Raw genomic sequence first — 26,354 nt, 5'->3', positions numbered from 1 at the left:
CCGCCCTTCCGCTTCCGGAAGCGCTCGGCCGCCGATTTCGAACTTGGGGAAAATGGCGGGGAACGCGGAGCGCCCGCGGGAGCGGGAGGAGGAAGAGGAGGAAGAGGAGGAAGAGGAGGAGGAGGAGGAGAAGCGAGCGGCGGCCCCGCGGGATTTCCGCGTGCGCTGCGCGTCGCAGAAAGCCGTGGCCGAAGTGCTGAGGTCGTGCGGCCGCTTCATCCGGGAGCTGGGGGACCTGCTGCCCGAGGACAGCCGGGAGCCGGCGCTGAGGGACGCGCACTGGGTACGGGCCGCCGCCGGGCGGCTGGGACTCCCGCCGGACCCCCGGGCCGTCACCTTCCCCCGCCGCGCCCGTGGCCATTAACTCTTTGTCAAGAAACTTCTTTTCTTTTTCTCATTTTTTTAGTTTTTTTGAAGGCAATGGGGTGAAGTGGCTTGTCCAAGGCCACACGGCTAGGTCATTAGTAAGAGTCCTCCCGTCTCCAGGGCCCGTGCTCCATCCCAGCCACCCCAAAACCTTCTTTCTTTTGAGCTTCCTTGTTTTTGTTTTTTTTTTTTAGATTTTTGGGGTTAAGTGGCTTGCGGCTAGGTCATTATTAAGTGCCTGAGGCCGGATTTGAACCCAGGGACTCCTGACTCCGAGGCCGGTGCTCTATCCACTGCGCCACCTAGCCGCCCCAGCTTCCTTGTTGCTATGGTAGACTTGACTTCTGAGCCCCCTTCTTCCTGTTTTATTATGTTAAGCCCCTGGAATTTATTTGAGGAATGACTGGAGTGAATTATTTTTCAATGCTTGCATCCTCCCCAAAAATTAGCGCCTCAGTTTATCATTCTTATTTATATTTTTAAATGTAATTCAAAATAGAATTATTGGATTGAAAAACAAAAGTCTTTGAAAAATAATTGATATATACAAAATACACAAGGAAATATCTTATTACAAAATAGTATAAGTTAATAGGAGACTTAACTGCATTTTAAACTGCCTAGTATAATATAGACTAATGATACTAATTGCACTGGTGGAAAAAACATTAATGTGATGCATGAAACCCATTTATGTTCACAGTCAATATGTATGTGTAGTCTTTGATGACAGACAGATGACTCACAAATATACGATCCTATGATCTGCTACTTTAGAGATTTGGGATAGAAAATAAGTTAATTTATAGATGTAATCAGAGTACTACTGATTTAGAACTGCATGGAACTTAGCGATCATCTAGTCTCATACCCTCATTTGATAGTGGAGCAACTGAGATCCAGAGAGATTACTTAGTTGCCCAACACGCCACAGCTTCTCAATGCCTGATTGGGTTCAAACTCACATCTCTGACCAAAAATCTAATAATCTTGCCACCATGCCACGCTGAATACTAGTTTATATTGATGCAGTCTCAAAGTAGATTGCCTTGTCTCAATCATCAGATCATAATATTGTAATACCTATGCTTTTGAGACTCAAAGAATTTTGGTTTTCATTTAACCTTTTCTGACTGAGGTGCACTATGGTTTGGACTTATTTACTTTTAAATGTATAAAGTTATATGTAAAAGCTCATAGAATTACCTGATGATTGTCTGCTTTCTCTTTGAGCTTGCTTTTCCTCTGCTCTATAGATGTCATACACAGACATAATTATTTATATTTTGTCACATCAGAATGTGAGCTCCCCAAGGACAAGGATAATATTTTTGCCTTTCTTTGTATCCCCAGCCTTTATCACAGTGCCTGACACATGCTACTTAATAAATGCTTGTTACTTGACTAATTATAATTTCAACTATTGAAATGGATTCCAGTTTTATTTTAAAAGAAAAAAATATATCCATAGTATAATATCACTTTATGTCCAAAACATGGACATAATTATGTACATAATAAGCATTGTTTTAATGCTTCCAGGATGACTTGGCATTTTGCATAGAACAATTCCATTAGATAAGTAGTACAAGTATTAGGATCCTTGTTTTACTTATGGGTAAACTGAATCGGGGTGGGTGGGGGGGTCCGGTGACTTAGTCAATACCACAAAGGTGTGTGGTTGGAGTAAGATTTAAACTTGAGTCCTTGCCTTCCACTTCAGATCTGACTGGTCTCCCTGCTAGATGGACTAAATCTGAAGCATGTTGTGGATGCTGCTTTAATCAAGCATTTTCAGTTTTTGTTATTTTAACTGTTCTTAATTTGTTACAGAATTTTATAACTGCTGTGCAAGAGAATGTTAGTTTCAATGGGGAGGCTTGGCAGGAAACTTCAGATCAAGGACTTCCTGTAGGTATGTAATTATAAATCCTTTATAGTTTATTTGCATAAAAGATGGTCATTCATTAAATTAAATTTCATTCAGTTTCAAATTTCATTAAATTAAAATTAATTTTGAATTTTTATTTTGAACATTAATGTTGCCATGTCATCTCTATTTTTGGTTTTCTACCTACACTTAATTTAGAGAAATTTAAACAATAAAAAATAATAATAATCACTAAATAAAGCAAATATCTTGGACTGACACCTTATAATTATCATTTGGTTAATCTTCACAAAGCTCTTTTGTGTGCTTTATCTCATTTGATCCTTTGAGTGCTCTGTGAAGTAGACAGAATTGGTAGAATTATCCAAATTTCATGAGCTGGAGGCTGAGAAGCCACCTGAAATGCTCAACATCACACAGCAAAACATGGAGGAAATGAGTCCTGGAGTACTAGCCTGTCCAGTGACCTTCACTTTATTGAAGAAAACTTGAAAAATGACTTAAACTCTTGCCCAAGATACTACTGAAGTCTAATCAGTGTGGCTATGTCAAAGGGTTGAGAAAGTAGGTGATGTTTCAGTGAAACTTCCCAGTGTTTATAGAGTGTGGAGAGTTTGTTTTGACTTTTTTTCTATAGGATAACTTTAAATGTACTGGGTTTTTTTTTTTTTAGTACATAAAGGGAATAGTCTTAGGAAGTTCTGTGTACTTCCTAAACCATTAAAGCCTCTTCCTTGTCTTCTGTTTACTTCACTCACTATCTCTAAAGGGAGTAGAAAATTCTTACTCATGAGTAGAAGAGTAACTCACTTTACCCCAAAAGATTCTGTCTTCTAATAATACCTCACAGTTATCTGGTGGTCTTTTCTCATTCCTCTTGTCCTCTATAGTGTCTGACACTTGTTAACTACTGTCTCCTGAATGTTCTTTCCTCTTGAGTTTTTATGATGTTGATCTTTCTTGATTCTCTTTCTATCAAGCCCCCTTTGCTGGATCATCATGCATACCCCTCCCTTAATTGTGGATTTATCCCAAAGTTCTGTCCTATAGAGAAAACTAGTAGCAGGCATGGAAAGAAGAAAAGACCCCCAACAGAAGTTGGCATTAGAACTGAGTCTTTGAGGGTATTCTGACAGGTGAAGTTGAAGAGAATGTGGGTCTACAAAAGTACAGAAATGAGTACTAGAGTTTTCTGTACAAGGAGCTTCAAGTATTTGGTCTGACTGGATTACAGAGTGTGTGGAAGGGAATTATTAAAGGAAGGGCTTCAAATGCCAGAGGAGCATATATTTAATCCTAGAGAATGACATGGTGAGACTTAGACTTTAGGAAAATCACTTTGGTGAGTATGGAGATGATAGATTAGATAGAGTAGGAAAAGATGTGAGAGAGATTGATTAGAAGCCTATTTTCAGTAGTCTAGAGATTAAAGAGAGATGGCTGTCTGAGTAAAGAGATAAAGATGTAATGATAGAACTATTTGGTAACTGATTGAATGTATGGAGTGAGGAAGAAAGGATGACAGTGAAATTGTAAACTTGAGTGACTGGAAAGTTAATGGTACTTTCAATAAAATTAGGGAACTAATTCTGTTGATTGGCTTATGGGAGATATAATGAATTCTATTTTGAAAATAATTGAGCTTGAAAGTTTAATTCAGGATGTAAGTCAGCAGTTTGTGATCAGATTATAGCTCAGGAGGGGGAGACCAAGGCTAAGTATAAGCAGATCTGGGAGTCATCTGAAGAGATATGGCATTTAAACCCATGGGATCTGATAAGGTAAGAGAGAACAAGAAAAGTGGACTGGGTCAGAACCTTAAGGTGTGCCCTTTGTTAGTCATGATCTGGATAAAATTTCAGCAAAAGATGACTGACAAGTAGAAAGAGAGCCAAGAAACAAATCATATCAGAAATACCCAGAGAAGAGGAAGAATCCAAGAGGAGGATTTAGGCCTATCATCTATCCTGCTTAATATTCACCCTGCCACTTTTATCTCTATTCCCCTCACAGTTGCCTTCTGAAATACTCAAAAATCCTAAGCACGGCTGTCTCTTGCCTTCCAACCTGCGGTTGAGCTGTTACAGATGTTATCTTTCCCAATTAGGGCATGTGTTTCTTGAACATCTTGTTTATCTTCAGTGCTAAGCACACTGCTTGATATATAGTAACCACTTAAATGCTTTTTCATTCATAAATAACAGGCTCAGATTAAATGGTATTTTGCAGTTTTGCAGTTTGGCCAATAGATGGTGCCAAGAAGCCATCCCCCTACCCCAATACCTGTTTTGTCTCGGATACTTTTATGGCAATTAATCAAAAAGTATTCCAGTATTTTCTTTTAGGCTAATGAGATAATTTCTTTGTTTTGTAATTTTAATTTGAGCAAATTAAAATTTTAATGAAGTTTTCATTTTAAGGAAATTTCAAGTTAAGTATTTTTATTAGTTAGGTTTAAAGCATTTATATATTTTAATATCATTGGTAATGATAGCTTATGTTTATATAGCATGTTTGCAGTTTATAAAGTGCTTTACTTATAATTAACCTATGAAATAGCTCCAGCAAGTTTTGCCTTCATTTTGTAGCTTAAGAGTTTTCAGATGCTTCTTATATTAATTGCCACATAACCTGCTCATTAGAATCCATAGTTAAAGGAATTGATCTTAAAACCAAAGGTAGGAAAACTGAATGAAGAATGTATTTTGACCAGACTGTAACATGAGACAAAACAGGCAGTCTGGGATAAATCTTATTATATGGATCCAGAAATAATTAGAAAAGAGAAATATGGTTAGATTGCATTTTAGAAATTGTGTGTATTTTCAATGATCCCAAACTACTCACTGCTACAAAAATCCATCTCTTTAATACTAATATTCTACCAGTGTTATTATGTGACTGAACCATAGAGTGCTTTACGGTCAAATATATTAGAATTATCATAAAGAACTGTACTATATTACCAACAATGACTGGTATACAAGGAATGACCCAGAAATTGTAGAGAACATATAAGACCCAAAAAGATGGGTCAGACATGTGGAGAGGGAGAAGTGTTTGGAAAGTTCAACTAGTATATTGGTACCTTTTAAATATCCACCAAAAATACCAAAGAGAGAAATGCCTCTAACTGCATTGGGTAAGATTTAGGAGAAATGTTGACAAAAATTGTACAGGATAAATCACAGAAGATTTGTGATCTGTACCAGTGTAGGAACCAGATACATGAATGAAATCTTTGTTCTACCAAAATACAGAGGAGAAAACTGAGGCTTAGATTAGACAAGTCTACCTTAATGCTATAAATATTGCTGGAATTGACCTGACCCATTTTTTTGTGTAACTCTATCTAAAACATAACCATTTTGAGAACTGACTTGTTTAATTTAGCTAAAGAGACATTCACTTACACTACCTAGTTGGATTGAATTTGGGAAATTGCATGGACTTCCAGTGCTGGTATTATCTTTACTAAATGGTTTATATTTAAGTTAATTAATTTTCCTCATTCAGAAATTATTTTGTGTTTTTTCCAGAAACATGCTACCTTTTTTTAAAAGCATAAGTATTTAATAGTTTCCTATAGAGTATAAGTATTATGCTCAGAAACATATTTTAGGCATAATCTGTCTTGTTTTTAATTATTTCTTTTTTTTTTTGAATTTAGATCCCAAGATCAAAATTCTTGAAGATCAATTTGATGAAGTTATAGTAGATACAGCTACAAAACGTAAGCAGTATCCCAGAAAGATTGCTAAATGTGTCATCAAAACCATGAAGTCACAACATGAAATTTTGGTAAATGGACTATTTCTATAAATATTTAAGATATGAGCTTATGGAATTTCTTATTAGAATGAATTCTACTGCTATTAGGAATGCTGTATGTTGAATTGAGGTAGTATTGAAGTAAAGATTGAAGGTCTGGAGTCTAAAAGTGACTTTACAATTCTAAGAATTTGGAAGAGGATCAAAGAGAATTCACTATTAACTATTTTCTCATTTCTTTGTCATTTGTAATTGGTACTGCTAGACAGATTTATTCTTTTAGGGCATAAAAATATCTGATTTGAAATAATGTTTGATTTAGTTGACATTGGGTAGTATTTATGTACCTGTAGACTGTTATGTTTATTTCATGGGCTTAAATATTGTACCAGTACGGATCTCAAAGTGAGACCCAGCTCTACTGAAAAGATTCCATTTAGAACAGTTGTGGAACATGTTTTCCAAAAGGGGAAAAAGGCTGCCCTGATGCTTATTGAATTTTAATAATCTTCAAACACTTCATTGATTTAGAAAATAAAAATATATATTGCTCAGTATATAATCTTTCAACAAAGGATACTTTCCATTAGTTCCTTTTGTAGGAAGGTATCAGAGCAAGAAGTCCTTAAGTTTTTCATCTTTCCAAATCTCCTATCTAGGTGAAGGGAGAGACCTGTGGGAAAGAGGAAAGAATTCTAGCTCTAGAATCAGAAGACCTGGCTTCAAATTCCACCACCAGTATGATCTTGGGCAAGTCATTTAAACTCCCTGAGTTGAGTCTCACTTTTCCTTAGCTACAAAAATAAAGGTGGGATTAGATGGCCTTAGTTCACTCCTTCCCCTTTAGCATTATGTTCCAAGATCTTACTCTTTTCTATCTCCAAGCTTTTTGAACCATCCACACAGTAAATTTCTTTGATCTCTACTGTAACAAAAATATTGTCCACTTCTTGACTAAGGAGACCAAGAGCATGTACTAATTTCTAAATTCGAAAAAGGAAGAATGCTCATAAAGCAAAGAAATTACTGTTTTCTTCTGAAAATACTTCTATCTTCTAGAACAGAAGTTGGTAATATCTGGGTGTAGAAACAAATTTGATCTACTGCCTGTTTTTGTAAAGCCTGCAAGCTAAGAATTTTTTTTGTATTTTAAACTATTTTTAAATTTTACTTTTTAAATGTAAAAATCATTCATAGCTAATGGGCCATAGGTCAGCTTTGATCCTTGGACCATAGTTCACTGGCCTCTATTCTTGAGACAGAAATATCCTTTTATTTTATATTCAAATTTTAGATATTTAAGTTTTGACAATTCTTTTATTACATGGGTCTTTTTTAAAGGATTAATTGTAGGGATGTAAAGTAAGTGAATTTTGGGTAGTCGTAGATGAACAATTTTTTTTTAAAAGGAATTTATTTTTATTCAAGTAACTGCAAAATAGGAAACCAGAGTGAGGGGGCCTCATGACAGCCTGGGACCACCCCTTCCCCCACTTCGGCCGGACCTCCTTCCCTTAACCCTCCCAACTTGAAGATTTCCAAAGGAGTAAACTGATGGAAGTAGCTCCCCTGGGGACCACCTCCCCAAAAATGTCACTTTTTAGTAAACTAGACCTCCTTGTGATGATTTGGGGAGGATGAGCAGGGTGAATGAAGGCAGGTGAACATGAATGAGAATCAGCAAAACTGTATGACTGAGGGTCTAGAAGCCTCAGAATGTAAGAGCCAAACAGTTTAAAAAAGAAAACAACAAAATGTGTTCAGAGTAGATTGTGAACGGAGGGAAAATATAACCAGCTCCTAGGGGGGAGGGGGGAATGAAAGGAGGGCTGGGGGGCTGGGGAAGAAACATCCTTGCAAAACATGCATTCCAAAGGCAAAAATCACAGTCCAAGTAAGGCCAGCCCAGGATTGGGGGAAATACATAGGATTGTCAAGTCCCCCTTCTCCCTCCTAATCTCCTGAGCAGCAAGGAACCAGATGACTCACAAGCCACATAGCCCTTCCCTTTAGCTACTTCACAATTCCTGCCTGACCCCCTAGGCTCCAGCCCAGCCCCATTCCAGTTTGATGCTCAGGATATGCCAGAGTGTGTGTGTGTGGGGGGAAAGGGGCCTGCACCCTTGGGACCAATCTTTACCGAGTAAAAGACAGGAAGGAGTAATGGGGTACAGATCCCCAGAAGTTGCTTGAAGCTGAGCTTCAAGATCCTTCCCTCTCAAACCCTTTTGAATTGGAGTGCATATGAACAATTTATCTGAAACCTTTAGTAATGCTAAAAAAAAAATTCATGATCCAGATTTTCTCCATTTAAGAGGAAGGAGAGATTCAAGTAAAATTTTGCCTAAAATTTTTATTTTAGTTTCTTCCCCTCCTACCAACAACATAAACATATATTTTTATATAAATGATTGGATTAATTTTTAGTGAGGCTTAAGACCTTAAGGGTCTTCTGTGGAACTTAACCAAAGTAGATCTGAAGGAGAGATAATTAAATGGATCTTTGAACTTCTCTTGTTTTAGGGCCTAATCTTGATATATAAGAATATTTAAGATATTTAAGATATACTAGATTTAGAAGTTGTCTCCCTTGTTGTACCTTTTTAATTTTGCCTTTTCTATATCTGTGAACATACTGAAACATACTTAGAATCTGTTTTAAAGGGTTTTTTGGGTGTGATCAGGGAGCAACTTTTATCTGTCTAAATATGTATAGAGAGGTATTTGGATATATGTTTATATAAGTATGCATATATAACTTCTGTCTTCTTTAAAAAGTAGTTTAGAGGTAGTTCTTGGCTTACAAATTGCTCATACTTAAAACTAGATCACACTTTTCCTGATCTCTTTCCCTATGTAATTGCCTTAGGAGCTATTTGAAAAAAAAATTGCAGCTTTTAGACATCTGTGAACTTGAGGTAGAGGAAAAGAAGAAACTGTGACTGAATATTCTCCTATTTCACTTTTTTTTACATTATTTGAAATTCCATTCTTTAAAATATTCAGAAATCTCTGATTGAGAGATAGGGTTATATTTTTATATTACTGTGAATTTTTTCAATCATGGTTTTTTCCTGATACCTACTTGAGATCATCTACTGTGGTGTTGAGAAAGTTCAGCACATGGGAAATTTGTGGGGTTGGCAAACTTGAGTAGGATGCTGTTTTAAGAATCTTAGGGTAGGGGTTGGCTAGGTGGCACAGTGGATAAAACACTGGCCCTGGAGTCAGGAGTACCTGGGTTCAAATGCAGTCTCAGCCACTTAATAATTACCTTAGCTGTGTGGCCTTGGGCAAGCCACTTAACTGCATTTGCCTTGCAAAATCCTAAAGAAAAAGAATCTTAGGGTAGTATTAGGGCATTATAAAAGTCTTATCTAGTGGATAGAGCACTGGACCTGGAGTCAGGTATACCTGAGTTCAAATCCAGCCTCAGACACTTAATAATTACCTTAGCTGTGTTGGCCTTGGGCAAGCCACTTAACCCCATTGCCTTGCAAAAACCGAAAAAAAAGTAGGAGAGAGATGCAAAAGAAAAGAAATAGGATATTGTAGAAGGTACATTTTTACTATTTCATAATTTTACTGGGAAAAGGGAAAGAACTCCTTTTTCTCCTTCCTATCCTTCCTACTTTTCTTTCCCCTCCTTACTTTCTACTCCTTTCCTCTACCTCCAAAATTGGATGATAGATAATAGCTAGAGCATAGGTTATACTTCTCCATGTTTAAAGTAGGTTTTTGTGGTCTTTATTGGAAGCTCAGTTACCATTTGTAACATTGTCTGTGCCACAACAATATGTTCCAAATTCCATGCTACTGTTTCTCTTAAACCTGATCATAAGTTAAAGAATAGCTGTAATAAATGCTAAGTCTTTGCGGTATATGTTTGCTTACTTGCTAGATTGCCTTTTCTGGAAATCATTATCTGTGGTACTGCTCCTTAATATGAACAGTAGGTGGCAACACTGAAAGGCAGAATTTACTTAGTTGAATAACTCGGAGTGGTATTGCTTACAATGACAAAAGGAAACTAATTTTCATTTTTATATTTTTTTATTTTTTCATTTTAAAGATTTTATTTGAGTTTTACAATTTTTCCCCTAATCTTGCTTCCCTCCCCCCCACCCCCCACAGAAGGCAGTTTGCCAGTCTTTACATTGTTTCCATGGTATATATTGAGCCCAATTGAATGTGATGAGAGAGAAATCATATCCTTAAGGAAGAAACATAAAAAGTATAAGAGATGGCAAGATCAGACAATAAGATATCAGCTTTTTTTTTAGTTAAAGGTAATAGTCCTTGGTCTTTGTTCAAACTCCATAGTTCTTTCTCTGGATACAGATGGCATTCTCCATTGCAGACAGCCCCAAATTGTCCCTGATTGTTGCACTGATGGAATGAGCAAGTCCATCAAGATTGATCATCTCCCCCATGTTGCTGTTAGGGTGTACAATATTTTTCTGGTTCTGCTCATCTTGTTCAGCATCAGTTCATGCAAATCCCTCCAGGCTTCCCTGAAAATTTTTTATTTTTTTAAACTTCTAGATAAAATTGAGTCATTTTTTCATCAATTTTTATTTTATGTTTAGAAGCACTACCGACCTGTTGTACATCCAGAGGAGATAAAACTTGATGCCAAACAAGGTGAGTTCACATTTAGTTGCATTAAAAATGAATCATTGATTCAGGATTGTTTTGATTTATAGTTTTTATCCTAATGGGTGAGCAACAAGAGTATCTTTACCTCTCAGTCAATTTGATTTTACAGAAATCTCTAGCTAAAATGGAAGAGAATAGAATTCTTTAGGGGAGAAGATACCTTGAAAGCTAAGTTTTTCTGGTGAGACAGGCAGATTTTATTTGCAGCCATTGATAACCTGAGACTTTATAGAAGGCAAACACCTTTTAGTAAGATAGATCATATTTTTGAAAGTAGCCAGTTGATGCAGTGGATAAAACTCTAGACATGGAGTCAGAAAATCTTGAGTTCAAATGTGGCCTTAGACACTTATTACATTTGTGACCCAACCAGTCATTTAGCCACTCTTTGCCTCAGTTCCCTTATTTGTAAAAATGAGGTTAATTAAAGTACCTACCTCCTAGGTTGGCTGCATGGATAAAAATGAGATAGTATTTGTAAAAGAGTTTTTCATATTTTAAAGTGTTATATAAATGATGACTGCTATTATGAGAATCTTGATTAGTTCTCTTGTAGTTCTCTAGTTTCTCATGTAAGTAAATTCTTATATATGATGTATGTCTTAAATATGAAAACTGCGAGCTTTTCAATTGAGAGCACTTGAAAGTAACCCTGTTAATAGTAAACAGCTTTTTTTTTTTTTATTTTTGCAAGGCAATGGGGTTAAGTGACTTGCCCAAGGTCCCATAGCTAGGTGTCTGAGGCTGAATTTGAACTCAGGTCCTCCTGACTCCAGGGCTGGTGCTCTATCCACTGGGCCACCTAGCTGCCCCAAAACAACTTATTTTTTAAAAAATTCAATTAAATTTTATTTTTTCTCAATTAATATTTTCTCACCCCCAAATCCCCATTGAAAAAAGAAGAAAGGAAAGAAAAATTTTGTTAGCAAATATGCATAGTAAAAGAAAACAAATTCCTATGTCTGGCCCAAAATAGATATCTCATTTTGTGTCTGGAATCTGTCAAGAGATGGGTAGCATTTTTCATCCCAGGTTCTCTGAAGTGATGGTTAATCACTGCAATAAATAAAGCTCTTAAATTATCTTTAAAACATTATATCAATTTTTTTTCGGTTCTACTCCCTTCACTTTGCATCACTTGACATAAGTAAGTCTTCCCATGTTTCTCTGAAACTATCACTTTTGTTATTTCTTATGTATAAGTATTACATGATATTTTCAAATCATAATTTATTTAACCAGTCTTCACTTGATGGGCATCTCTTTAATTTCCATTTCTTCTCACTACAAAGAGATTCTATTAAGTTTTGAACATATGTACTTTTCCTTTCTCTGTTATCTCTGAAGTATAAACGTAGTAATGATATAGCTTGGTCAAAGAATATGCCCAGTTTAGGGACTTTTGGGGCTTAGTTCCCGATTGCTTTCCAGAATAGTTAGACCAATTTGAAATAGCACAGGCTAGTTTTTCTGCAGCCCACTTCACATTTTCCTTTTATGTCATCTTTACCCATTTGATGAGTATGAGAACCTCAGAGTGGCTTTTATTTATATTTCTGTATTAATGATTCAAGGGCATTTTTCTTATCATTGTTGATAGCTTGGATTTCTTTCAGAAAAACCTGAAACCTTTTTGACCACTTCTTTATTGGAGAATGGCTCATATTCTTATAAATTTGAATCATTTCCTTGTAAATCTGGGAAAGAGAGACCTTTACCAAAGAAATTGGTTTTGCGGATTTTCCCCCCCAATTGTTTCCTTTCTAATTTAGATGCATTAATTTTGTTTGTATACAACTTTTTAAATTTCATGTAATTAAAATTGTTTATTTTACCTTCTGATATAGTCTCTACTTTTTGTTTGGGTTATGAACAAAGGTACATATAATACAAAAAAAATTTCCCTCTAATTTGTTTATGATGTAGCCTTTATGTATCCATTTGGAGCTTCTCTTGATATATGGTATGAGGTGTTGGTCTGAATCCAGTTTCTGCCAGATGTTTTCCAGTTCCCCAGGGGTTTTTACCCAATAGTCAGGTCCTCAGTAGGTGAAATTTGGGTTTATTGAATCCTAGGCCACAAGTTTCATTTCCTTATGTATGCTGTATACTTAAAATGGACTATTAGTTGACCTTTAATTTTTAACTGGTGCCAGATCATTTTGATGATTTCTGCTTTGTATTGTAATTTGAGATCTGGAACTGCTAGGAACTTTTTTTCATTATTTCCCTTGAAATTCTTGACCTTTTGTTCCTCCAAGATGATTTTTTTTTATGAGTTCTATAAAGTAATTCTCTGGTAGTTTGATTGGTATGGCACTTGATAAGTAAATTAAGTAGGATTATAATTTATAGAATGACTAAATCAACTCACAGTCCACAAACTCCAACTCATGGGCCTTCTGTGGGCATTTAGATCTGACTTTATTTTTGTAAGAGATTATTTTGTAGTTGTATTCAAAAGGTTGCTGTGTACTTATCATAGTAGCATTTTATAAATGGTCATTTTATATATTTTAAAGTATCTGTTTTTTTTATTTGTTGGTTTTATTGAGATATTTCAGAGTTTCTACCCATCAGGAATGCTTAAAAAGTCATAATTTTTTCATTAAAGTTTTGATTTTTTTTTTGCCCCCTGTAGGATTGTAATTAGTTTTGCTGAGTAAGTTATTCTTTATTGTAAACCTTTGTCTTTTGGAATATAGTTTTCTAAGCTCCCAGCTCCTATTTAGTGAATGGTAGTTGCTAAATCTTATGTGATCTTGACTGTGATTATTCATCATACTTGTACACTTACAGAATTTTTTTATTGACCTGAAAGCTCTGGATTTTGGCTATTATGTTCCTAGGTGTCTTCATTTTGGGTAACTGAATAGATTCTTTCAATGCTTGTACTTTCCCTGTGGAAGTTTTTTTCTCATAATTTCTTTATTTTTTTTGTAATTTATTTCTTTTAAATGACCAAAAATTAATTTTTCTTTTCTCTCACCTTTTTTCCTCATTTGAAAAAAATCTGGAAAGGAAAATAAAAGTCTTGTATAAATGTACATAGTCAGGCAAAACAAATGTTCATATTGGCTGTATTAAAAATACCTGTTTCATGCATCATATTTAGTTCCTCACTTTTCTGTCAGGAAGTAAGTGTCATTCTTTATAATCACTTCTAAAATTATAGTTGATCTTTGCATTGATTATAGTTTGTAGGTCTTTCAACTTTTTTTTTTTTTGCTTTTATGGTGTTATAATACTATTCTCTGGTTTCTCTCATTTAGTTCATATTTATCTAACCAATTTTCTCAGAAATTGTCTCCATTAATTATTACAGCACATCTTTAATTTTTTTCATGAAGTATGATATTCAGGACTTTTTTTTAATGATGCTTTTTAGTTAGAAAAATGATTCTTAAATTATATCTCCTTGATGCGTTCTACACAGATCAAATATCTTATATTTTCTTTTTTTTATCTTGCAACTTTAATATTTCTTGATTATCTCAAAGAGTCGTTAATTTTTGTTTGATTCATTCTAATTGTCAGGGTGTCTGTTACTTAGGTAAGAATTTATGCCTCTTGAACTAAGCTGTTGATTATTAAAGGTCTTTCTTCCATTGTTCTCATTTCTTTTCCAGCTATTTTCTCTAGAGAGCTCATTTATAATACTGTATTTTGGGTCTTTTGGGGGGGGGGTTATGCAGGTCAGTGGGGTTGGTGGCTTGCCTGGGGACACACAGCTGGGTGATTGTTGGGTGTCTGGGACCCAATTTGGACTCGGGTACTCCTGGCTCCAGGGCCGGTGCTCTGTCTACTGAGCCACCTGGCCACACCCACTATTATTATTGTTGTTATTATTATTAATTTTAATTTTTTTCTCTACTTTATCACTCATGCGGGTCTATATTTTTTGGGGGAAGAGGGTATTATGTTTATTCTTAAACAAGAATATTTTAGTAACGTATAAAAAATCATTGTACAAAATAAGAATAAATAAATTTTTTTAAAAAAAAGAAAAAAGATGTCTTTTAAAGAATCTTTTTTTCCCCCAAGAATTAGTCTCATGGCCAGCCTCTGTTTTTCTTTGAGGCTTTCTTCTTGTTTTGGAATTATACTTTTTTATGTGTTTTTGTGTTGGGTATCCCTGTCTCTGTAATAACTCTTGTAATTAATTTAATTATCTTTTTTTTATTTATTCATTCTTTTAGACTTCATTCTCTAGACCTGGAATTCATGGCACTTAGGGATGATTTAGACCAGGGAGCTGTTAAAAATTCATCAGACCATAAGTAATTTGATAAAAGACTTGGTCTGATTACTTTTCTCCTCTAAATTTTGCAGATTTGGGGGGCGGTCTGGACAAAACAACTATAAAGTTGCCCCTAAATAGTCTAATAGACAGTTGCTGGCTCTAGGTCCTATCAGGCTTTGCAACTTCTGAGTGACAGAGCCTTAAGCTCCCCCGAGGCTGCAGTCTTTTTCCCTGATTATTTGCCTTTGGTCTGGCTACAGACACATTCCTATATCCTGCTGAGTCTGTGATCCCCTGAGAACTGCAAGCTGCCCCAACTCTCCTAACCCATAATCCCTGTCCTGGCCATTCAACTGTGGCATGAATCCATGATTCCCCCCCCCCCCCCTCCCCAGAATCAGAGCTATAACTGTAGGCTCACCCTTGATCTGTGCTCGAGAACTGAATCCTGGATTCCATTCTACAGTCAGATGAGAGCTGTAGTTCCTGCCCTGGTTACTTTCTAATGGACTGAATCCCCAATCACTTCTTGGTCCATTACTCTTTCATATCTTTGTTGGAGTCATGAGAGGGAGCTGGGCTGTTCTGTTTCCTATGATGACATGGAATGGAAAACCTTTCAAGATAGAACCTAGGAGAATAAATTAAAGTCTGCATCACTCTTTTTTGACTGTCGATCATATTGCTGACTTAACTGACTTTATAGTCTACTAAAATATACAGATATTTTTAGAAAAAAACTGCTGTTTATCTACCTCACTTCATTTTGTATTCAGGACTTTATATTTATCCTGATAGTATTTTATTTTATTAGCTTTTATTGAACTGTTAGGTGGTACAGTGGATAGAGTATGGAGTCTGGAGTCAGGTAGATCTGAGTTTAAATCAGGTCCCAAACACTAACTGTGTAACTCTGGGTGAGTTACTTAACACCTGTTTGCCCAGCTTTCTTGTCTATAAAATGGGGATAATAATTTCCCTTAACTCCCAGAGTTGTTTTGAGAACAAATGAGCCTAATAATTGTGAAGTGCTTGGCACATAGCAAGTGTTAATGTTAGTTATTCTTATTGTTGTTATCATTATTATTCCTGGTAGTATAGCCTTTTAAGTTCCTTTTGGATCCATACTCCCATCTACTGTGTTAGATAGACTTATGAGTTTTGTGTAAAGCACAAATTTGGTAAGCAAACCATGTATGCTTTTATCCAAGCTTTTGCTTAAAAAAATATTAAAAAAGGACCCAGCATAGATCCTGAGACACTCAAATGGAAACCTCTGACCATATTGTTACAACAATTTATGTTGTTCCAGCTCAACAACTAGTTTCAGCTATCCAAGTTTGCATATATTTAATTTTGCTATTAACTAACAATTTCTCCAATCTTTTTCACAAGAATGAGATACTTTAACAAAAGCTTTGCTAAGATCTATGTACATTATTTCCATAACATTCTTCTACTAATTTTGTTTTTGTTTCAAACCATCTTTTCAGCAACAAACTTTTCTTTCTCTTTTGATACTTACCCAGAAGTTTTGGACTTTTGTCATTTTCATATGTGTTTCATTTTTATATCTTTTCCTTCTCTACTGCTTCTACTGCTATCTTAGTCATATATATATATATATCAGTTCAAATTGCAATGGCACCTTCTCTTTGCAGGAAGAAATTTAATTCATCTTTGCTTTCTGAATACTTTTAGTGTTCTTTTTGGATGCGCCTCCTGTAAATTTACTAAATACTTTTATTAATATTTTTTCTTTGAATGTCTTATCTTTTGTGTTATCTGACTTATCAGTTGTAATATGGGAAATTTGTTCTTTTTCCTCCCATTTTGACTTTTGAATACTCTTCATCAGACTTTCATATCTCAAGGCAAATATATTATCCCTGGTATTCATTAAATATTCTTCATTTCTGACCAAGAGACCATAATTTGTATGGTTTGCATATGAATTTCTTGTTTGGATATCTAAATCCCATTCTCTTGGCATTTTTGAAGCCAGAGTTTTACTTTTCATGCATGCTTCTCTTTTAAAGTTTCTTCTCTCAGTTCATAGTAGTGATGAAAATATCACCCTGTTCTTGGAAAGTCTTATGTTTCCTACCCAGGATTTTATAATCCCTAGAGATAATATCTAGGTTTGTTTTGACAGTGTTATTTGTTTCCATGTGAATCACTATAGTTGGATATTGATTTTCAGGTTTGACAAGTCAATAGCACATCTTAGATTCATGCTTCAGGGAAAAAGAATCAATCCTTCCCAGTGACCCATATTGAACTTTGTATCCTGTAGTCACAGGGCTTTTTCTTTACTTCTAGAATAAACAGAACCTGTCAGTGATCATGCAGGTCTTTGGTGTACTTGCATACTTTTAATTTGTAATTTTAAATAAATACCTTTTTAAATTATATTCTATATGGAAGATTCTATGTAGAAAACTTCTACATAGAAGACTCTCAACGTGCATATAACTAAAATGTAATGAAGAATTCAAAGGCATATAAAGGCACCAATTCCACAATATGGGAAGTACAAATAGCATTTCCATTTACAAATAAAAGCCAAGTATAATCAGACTAAGTAACTTGTGATAATGTTTAAAGGAGAAAGATGTGTTCTGAATCCTAACTTGAATCATTCAAGTCTTATCTACACCCATGCCCTGCTGGCCAGACCAGATAAAATTCTTTGTCTTATTTCAATGTGGATGCCTCCCCAATCCCAAGTTATTAGTGGTGAGTTCCATCAAGTATATAGGGACCCCAGCATGACTAGTTTGGGGGTGGGAAATATAGCATAAGAATTATAAAAGGACAGAAGGGAAGGAAAATGGTTAGGATTCAGTCAGAGGACAAGGGGAAAAAGGAGTAAAGGCACAGAAAGAGATAGTGAGGTACTAAAGAATCATGACAGTGGTTCTCATTTTCCTTCTCTTTCTTTTCTTTCCCTCTTCTTCACCTTAATGCTGTTTTTCATTAGCACTACAGGAAGAGGAAGATAAGCTAGACTCAGAATAGCTAAGAGGGATGGGGATTGAGAATGATAAGGTAAATGAGGATGATGGCAGAGCAGATGACCTTCTTCCTTTCAGTCTGTCAAGTCTCCTGAACACTGTGCTCACCTCACTAGCATTAGAAAGAAGTTAAAAAATAAAAGTTTGATCAGGGTCAAACTGGAGGGAGAATAAAAGGGAGGATTTCCCAAGCAGAAGAGGGAGAATAAAAGGAAGGTATGGTTTTACAGCAGTTAAGCTGGGGTAATTCTTCATTTAAACTCTAGAAGAATTACATTTTAGTTATATGCATGTTGAGAGTCTTCTATGTAGAAGTTTTCTGGTTCTGCTCATCTCACTCAGCATCAGTCCATGCAAATGCCTCCAGGCTTTCCTGAATTCCCATCCCTCCTGGTTTTTAATAGAACAATAGTGTTCTATGACATACGTATACCACAGTTTGCTAAGCCATTCCCCAACTGAAGGACATTCCAGTCTGAAAGGTGTGAGGTGGTGCCTCAGAGAAGCTTTAATTTGCATTTCTCTAATAAGTAATGATTTAGAGCAATTTTTCATATGATTATGGATTGCTTTGATCTCATCTGTAAATTGCCTTTGCATATCTTTTGACCATTTGTCAACTGGGGAATGGCTTTTTTTTAAAATATGACTCAATTCTCTGTATATATTAGAAATGAGTCCTTTGTCAGAAACATTAGTTATAAAGATTGTTTCCCAGTTTACTACATTTCTTTTGATCTTGGTTACAGTGGTTTTATCTGTGCAAAAGCTCTTTAATTTAATGTAATCGAAATCATCTAGTTTGTTTTTAGTTATGTTCTCCATCTTTTCCTTAGTCATAAACTGCTCCTCTTTCTGTAGATCTGACAGGCAAACTAGTCCTTGGTCTTCTAATTTGCTTATAGTATTGTTTTTTAATGTCTAAATCCTGTATCCATTTGGATCTTATCTTGGTAAAGGGTGTGAGGTGTTGGTCTAATCTAAGTTTCTTCCATACTAACTTCCAATTTTCCCAGCAGTTTTTATCAAAGAGAGAGTTTTTATCCCAATAGCTGGACTCTTTGGGTTTATCAAACAGCAGATTACTATAATTGTTTCCTGCTATTGCACCTAGTCTATTCCACGGGTCCACCACTCTGTTTCTTAGCCAATACCAGAAAGTTTTGATGACTGATGCTTTATAATATAATTTTAGATCAGGTAGGGCTAAGCCTCCTTCTTTTGCCCTTTTTTTTTTCATTAAATTCCTGGAAATTCTTGACTTTTTATTTCTCCATATGAATTTGCTTACAACTTTTTCTAACTCATTAAAGTAATTTTTTGGAATTTTGACTGGTAGGGGATACCACTTTCTATTGCTTATTTGTAGCTTTAGTAACCACTTTTAAAATGAATCCAAAATAAATGCTTGCTTGGTTATATTAATCAAGTATAGTTGGAAATGGAAAGGAAGTTCGTGGTTGAGCACTTTTGCTGAGTTTATATCTTTGTGTAGCATCTTAGAAGTTCATGTTTCCTAGTTTAGTAAATGAATCAGAGAATAAAATTGAAGTGTTACAAGGGAGGTGGGTCATCTGTCAGCCTCTCCTTGAAGGTCTTCAGTGTCCTGAAAGCAAAACTAATTCAATTGCTCAATCTTTCATTTCCACTTTTTCATTTCCCTTTGTTTTGGAAAGCCAATAACTGGGGAAAACAATTTTCTCAGGGGTAGCATTCAACTTCCACATTTTTAAGAACTAAGATACTTTTTTAAAGTAACAGTGCATTAGTTTACTATTTAGATAGTGAAGGGCAAGCAAGTATTTAGTCCTCCCTATTCAACTATTTTAAGAAAACAGCTTTCATGGTCTTTAGACCATTTTGAAGGTTGCTTCCATATTTTACTCCTTTTAAATCATTTTTTATTTTGAAACTACTGAGGAGACATCCTTCTTGATTCTTAATGAAATGTGTAGTGATATATAAAGAATTAACTTTGATTCTTAATAATAGGACATGATGCTTCTGGTTTTTTGGCTGACTTTGCAAAAATGGCCTTTGAGCTAGAGATCTATATATTTCACTGGCACATCATTTACAGGCAAAGTGTTATGGTCCAAAAATTTGTTTATAAATCAGCTGTTGGACATTCAAAATTCATTTCTCTATAGGAGGAGTAAAAATGGTGATTTGATTCCCTACAAAAGTCTGTCATGGGGCGGCTAGGTGGCACAGTGGATAGAGCACTGGCCCTGGAGTCAGGAGTACTTGGGTTCAAATCCAGTCTCAGACACTTAATAATTACCTAGGCAAGCCACTTAACCCCATTTGCCTTGCAAAAAAAAAAAAACCTAAAAAAAAAGTCTGTTTAACCCATAGTTTAAATTTAGCAACTTTTATTAGTCTTACTATGTGTCAGGTGCTGGGTTAGAAAGATAAAAATCTTCAAGGAGCTAGTGGTAGGAGTGGGAGCAGGAAAGAAAACGTGATGTAGATAAGTAAATAGAAATTGTAGACAAAATAATTGCAAAGTGATTGGGGGAATTCCAGGCATGGTTAATGTAATACTATTGCATGTTATTATATTTTAGAAATATGACTTAAATGGATCCTTGTAGGTTAACTAGCCTAATCTGGTCAACATCTATGTTTTATTAATTGGAACATAACCTATTGTATGGATCCTTTTGCAAAGACAGGTGCATTGTAAGTATTTTTTCTACTTTCTCACACTACCACATCAAAATAAGAATATAGCAACACCAAAAATACTTGTTCTTCTCCTGAGAGACTCTCATCTTCTGGCATAGTATGAGCCAGATATTTGAGTATAATTAGGTCATATTCCCAAGTTATGGTGGTAAGTTGTACAGTATCTTCTTAAATCAAAAGATAATAGAACATTAATTTAGGATCTTTAAAAAGAGATTTAGGGGCAGCTAGGTGGCGCAGTGGATAAAAGCACCGGCCCTGGAGTCAGGAGTAACTGAGTAATTACCTAGCTGTGTGGCCTTGGGCAACCTACTTAACCCAGTTTGCCTTGCCAAAGAGAGAGAGAGAGAGAGAGAGAGAGAGAGAGAGAGAGAGAGAGAGATTGATTTAATTCAAGGTTTTTTTTTTTTTTGGATTTTTTGCAGGGCAAACGGGGTTAAGTGGCTTGCCCAAGGCCACACAGCTAGGTAATTATTAAGTGTCTGAGCCCGGATTTGAACCCAGGTACTCCTGACTCCAGGGCCGGTCCTTTATCCACTGCACCACCTAGCCGCCCCTCAAGTTTTCTTAATAAGAATTTCTGTCTAGTGAAAAATTTACACGTTTTAGACTTTTCTGTTAGAATTTGATGTAATTACCTACATATTTAAATTAAATATTTTAATTGAATAATTTTTGAATTAAAGGATATTGCAGATGCTTCCAATGCAACATTTAATGGTTTTGAAATGTAGTTTTATTTTAAAATTTATTGCTAGTGCATAATCTCAAATAAAAAAGTCATTTTGATCAGTTTCATTCAGAAAACAGTCATTTCTCTTTCAATTTTTCATTTCAATTTTTTTGTCCAAAAGTAATTTTCTTCCCATTTTAGAAATTTAGTCTTATTTTTACATGCATGTGTGGGTTTTTTTTTTTTACATTTACTTTGTGGCCATTGATTGATTTAAATGACTGTATTGATATTGGTAATATGGAACAGTAGAATTTTGAATAGTAGCCCATAGAACATAAAGGTAAACCAACCTTCTTCATGTACTTGACATTTTATCCCCGGAGAAGCAGAAACTAGGGTTCTGGCTGATAGACGATGCTTTCATGTTTTTTTAGTCATTAATGGAGTGAAGCAGGACTATGTGCTTTTTCCCATGCTTTTTAGTATATTTTCATCAGTCTTGTCATATGCCTTTAAGAAGGACTAAAATGGCATCAAGGTCAACTACTGTACTGACATAAATTGTTTACCTTGAAAATGCTACCAAGGCTAAAATGGTGCAAGAGTTGGTGCACAACTTTTTGTTCACAGATGATTGTGCACTCATTGGAGCTCTGAGACTGAGATATAAGTATGATTTGGTTCACTGTCTCTTATGCTAATTTTGGCCTAACAATTAATACCAAGAAAAAGAAGCTCAAGCCATCAGTGGATCCAAGTGGATCCAATGTGACCTCATTGTTATGCTTGTGAAATATGGCTAATCTACCAGTGCCAGGGCAGAAAATTGAATTGCTTCCATATTAATTGTTTTAAGAAGATTTTGAATTTTCCCCAGACAAAATAAGGTATCAGACTTTAAGGTCCTTTTTAAAAAAATTTTTCTATTATTATTATTATTATTTTATTTAAGGCAGTAGAATTAAGTGACTTGCTCAAGGTCACACAGCTAGGCAATTATTATGTGTCTGATGCCAGATTTGAATTCAGGTCCTCTTGACTCCAGGGCTGATGCTCTATTCACTGCACCACCTAGCAGACCCTTTAAGGTCTTTCATGAGCTGAACTGCTAAACATTCAGACTCTACTGCAGAGAGCACAACTCTGATGGACTGATCAAATCATTCAAATGCTAAACATACATTTGCACATGGTGGTCTGAAGAAACGATACAGTAACATTCAAGAATTCTCCCAAGAGCTTCAGTGTTTATTGTGAGATATGGGAGACACTGGCACAAGATTGTCCATCGTGGCATTTCCACAGCAAAGATAGTGCTGTGCTCCATGAGCAAAACAAAATTGTGGTTCAAAAGAAATATGAGATGAGCAAATTTAGAGACATCTTTCTCCCAAATGGTTCTGTGGACTATTTGTGTCCAAGTTGTAGTAGAGCCTTCCGAGCTTGTATTGGTGTGATTGACACCCCGTATATTGATCTTAGCATTGTGGTGTCATTTTGGTCCACTTTGGGCATGAAGGACATATAATAACAACTTGAAGTTTAAATGTATTTATAAGGCACTCTCTTTTGGTTGTTTTCACTTCTTAAGTATATATCCAGAAGAGAAAATAAAACATTTTGCCTGGTTTCAGTGAAAGAAATTGTTTAGTTCATATACAGGTTTTTCTTGAACATGAATGTGCTTTTTACAAAAATTTGTGGAACTCTTAAAACCTATTAGGATCAAGGTTAAGATTTCCCCCACCTTCATCTAGAGCAACTACTTCTCTTTATAGATATAATTCCATTAACAAATATTGTTTTATAATTCCTGTTATATGTAAGGCACCTAGGTGAGGAACTTGCAGCATAAAAAGGGTAACTTGTCCAGAACTAGTAATAATATATGTCTTTCATTTTTGAAGACCACACCATCAGGGAAGTCAAAGCATGTGAATTGGATTTGAGTGAGGGAATGCTGTGCTAAGGCACCAGCCTCACTTTCTCCTTCAGAGCTATCTAGATCCAGTGGCCAGATATAAATCAGAGCCATTCAGGGTTAAGTGAGTTGCCCAGGGTCACACAGCTAGTAAGAGTCAAGTATCTAAGGCTGGATTTGAACTCCTGTCCTCCTGAATTCAAGGTCAATGCTCTATCTACTTTATCATCCATCTGGTCCAGTAAGTAACCAAGCCAAGACAGAATATGTAAGGGGAGAAGCCTGGCCTCAAAATTATACAGGAATTAAGATACTGAAGGATAAGGAATAAAATAATAGTATTACTATAACCAGAAATTTTTGTTCTCTGTGTGATTTTGCATGTCAAATTCAAATGCCACTTAGTATTTTTAATTCTTATGGGTAAGGAGTCTATGCATATATATGGAAGGAAAGGACTAAATTTAAATATTATTACTAATTTTTGACTCATTTTAGCATAATTAAAATATGATTATTCTTCAACAGTGCTATTTCATCACAATGTGAGCCTATTCTGATAGCTCCTGTCTAAAAATGAAATAAGACTGACTCCCTACCTTTTTACCTTTTTATGTAGTTATATTCTAAAGATTCATCTTTGTATAGCTATTATAATGTGCCACTTGTGTTTGCCACTCTTGATTTTATTATGATAGCATCAAATCTTTGTAGGATTGGGAAGCTAATTTTTAATTTAGTTAATAATAGATTTTTTAATGATCATTTATTCTGAGTTTTTTCTTTTGGAAAAGAAATAAAGGATTTGGAATTTCTTTACAGAATCTCACATGGAAAATTTGAAATGTAGAGGAGAAACAGTTACCAAGCAGATTACTGAAGTAATGAAGGTAAAACTCATATGCAGCTTTTAAATGGAAGTTATGCAACTTGGTGGTCTCTTTGAAAATTCATGATGCATATTTTTAGAGTTTGTTTTAGAAATTCTCAGGAGTTGTTTTCTTACTTGATTTTTCTGTATTTGTTTAAGAGGGCAAGAGCAGGAAAGAAGGGAATAAGTGTTTATATAGTATATGCTATACACTGTGCTAAGCATTTTACAAATATTGTTTCCTTTGATCTATATAAAAACCAGGGAAGTAAGGGCTATTATAATCCCTATTTTACAGTTGAGGAAACTGAGGCAGGCAGTTTGAGTTATGTGCCCATTGTCACACAGCTAGTAAATTTATGTATCTAATCTTACTGATTCCAGACCCAGACTCAGCATTCCATCCACTGTACTACCACCTGCCTCTTAACAGGCAGATAAGGTTTGTCTTCCATGGTCAGCAGTCATTCTGGGTGGTGGTTTTTGATTCAGTCAACTTTGGAAGTCTCACAATATTGTCGTAGCTTGTATTGTGGAATTATTTTATCTAAAATAAAAGTTCTTTATATTTCCTGGTTGAGTGTTAACTGTTGCTTCATGGCAGTTTCAGAAGTTAGTTATAAATCTTTTAATCCCTAATTGATTTAAACACATTGCCTGAAAAACCATGACTTCCTTTTGGTACTTGTATGCAGTGGATTAAATCTTTTCGATATCTAACTATCTAACTTGAGATTGTTATCTGAAATACCTTTCAAATTTCATATCCTTGACTGAAATTTTTACCTGCCTGTATTACTGAAGAATACCATCTTTGCAGTGGAAGTTGGAAGATGTGACTTACCAGTAAACTAAGTACTTAAAGATTGACATTGATGTTTGTTCTTTTCATGATTATGCTCCTGGGTCCAAAAAAAAAAATTCATAATGTATAGATTACTGTAGTACTTTACTTGAGCTGATTTTTTATAAGCTTATTTTTAAGTATTCATTTTATTAGGGTTTTATAGCTTATAAACTGAAGTTTCTCAGCTAGCATTGATGCAGTCTCTTGGTAATTTGAAAAAAATCTAGCCTACCAACTGTGGTCACATCTTATTTTTTTCTTGAATGGCTGTAGTCTGCTATGTGTGGAATCTGGGGTATTGTATTTTTCTTTCACTGAGAATTAACTTGAAGTATCATTATTTTGTTTTTTAAGTCCTTGCCAGTTTTGATTGAGAAAGCAGATGGGTTCTCCAAAGTTCTAACGATGCAGCCCATTCTACATCTTCAGAGGCTCCACCAAGAAGTTTTCTCTGCCAGTCACACAAAAGACGCTATAAAACCTGAGAGCTTAATTACACAAATAGAGACCACCCCAACAGAGACTAATGCCAGAAAAACCACTAACATAGTACTGAAGAGAAAGAGACCTAAAAACTCTCCACAGAGAAAACAGTATCCATTGCTGCAAATGAGAATTGATCTTGATTCATGAGAAGCTCTTGTTTGTCTTGGAAGTAGTAAAAGGGCTTTATCTGTAGCTTTAAGCCTAGCTGGAACTTTATGTAAAATAGGAAATAACTTAATTTCTTCAGTCATGCATTAAGAAAATATAATATCTGTATAATCAATCAATAAATTTGATATAATGTATATATTTCTTAATTCACCGTTTCATCTGCAATAAGATGAAAAATTTGTTTTGCTCTAGTTGTAGTATGATGGCCCTTGATAAACAATGATGTTACAAATGTTTCATATTCTCAGGTATTATCACTTTTTTTGTTGTTGTGATCACTTTTGATTTTATGTTGAGATAAACTATTAGACTTCCATGAATTATATCTTTTTGTAAAGATAAGATAACAATTTTTTTAATTTACTAAAAAGAAATCATCAGTGATGAACAATAGATATAATTTTGACTTAACAAATTAATGTCCATATGGGGAAATGGAAAAATAGTGTTACTCCTACTTAATTTGGATTTTTTTAATTTAATGGCTCAATTTTTTTGTAAGACTTTCAAAAGTTACTTATGTTTTTTTAAATAGCATTCTTGTAAATAAAAGAAGACTCCAGTGTTTTCCTGTGCTATGTGTATATTTTTATATTTCATAGTTATTAATCTTCAAACAGCATTTGACTATGGACTATCATCAGATTTTTATATTTATGTTTAGCTCTAGTTCATGTATATGTGTCAGAGTAATACTTTAACAAATGATTTTAAAATCTTGTTATTAAATTGGTTACCAAGAGA

At 35.1% G+C, this 26,354-nt stretch overlaps 1 protein-coding gene across 1 annotated transcript; it reads left to right on the top strand.

Annotated features, from left to right (window-relative positions):
* The first annotated feature begins 37 nt into the window (after positions 1-37).
* NSL1 (NSL1 component of MIS12 kinetochore complex) lies at positions 38-26,354 on the top strand. The gene is made up of 6 exons (XM_074222625.1): positions 38-283; positions 2,200-2,281; positions 5,928-6,058; positions 10,618-10,672; positions 24,058-24,125; positions 25,308-26,354. The coding sequence occupies exons 1-6, from the start codon at positions 53-55 to the stop codon at positions 25,584-25,586; spliced, it is 846 nt and encodes a 281-aa protein (XP_074078726.1). The 5' UTR covers positions 38-52; the 3' UTR covers positions 25,587-26,354.

This window comes from Macrotis lagotis, chromosome 2 (assembly GCF_037893015.1).
Source record: "Macrotis lagotis isolate mMagLag1 chromosome 2, bilby.v1.9.chrom.fasta, whole genome shotgun sequence".
NCBI classification, from domain to species: Eukaryota; Metazoa; Chordata; class Mammalia; order Peramelemorphia; family Peramelidae; genus Macrotis; species Macrotis lagotis.
Note: the sequence above shows the minus strand (reverse complement) of the source record. Positions and strands in the feature narration are given on the sequence as shown.

What these genes read in the sequence shown, in the direction of transcription:
- NSL1 (XM_074222625.1), top strand. Translation starts at nt 53, where the DNA reads ATGGCGGGGAACGCGGAGCGCCCGCGGGAGCGGGAGGAGGAAGAGGAG. An exon ending in AGTCACAACATGAAATTTTG is followed by an intron (nt 6,059 to 10,617) that starts GTAAATGGACTA and finishes TTTTATGTTTAG; the next exon opens with AAGCACTACCGACCTGTTGT. An exon ending in AGATTACTGAAGTAATGAAG is followed by an intron (nt 24,126 to 25,307) that starts GTAAAACTCATA and finishes TTGTTTTTTAAG; the next exon opens with TCCTTGCCAGTTTTGATTGA.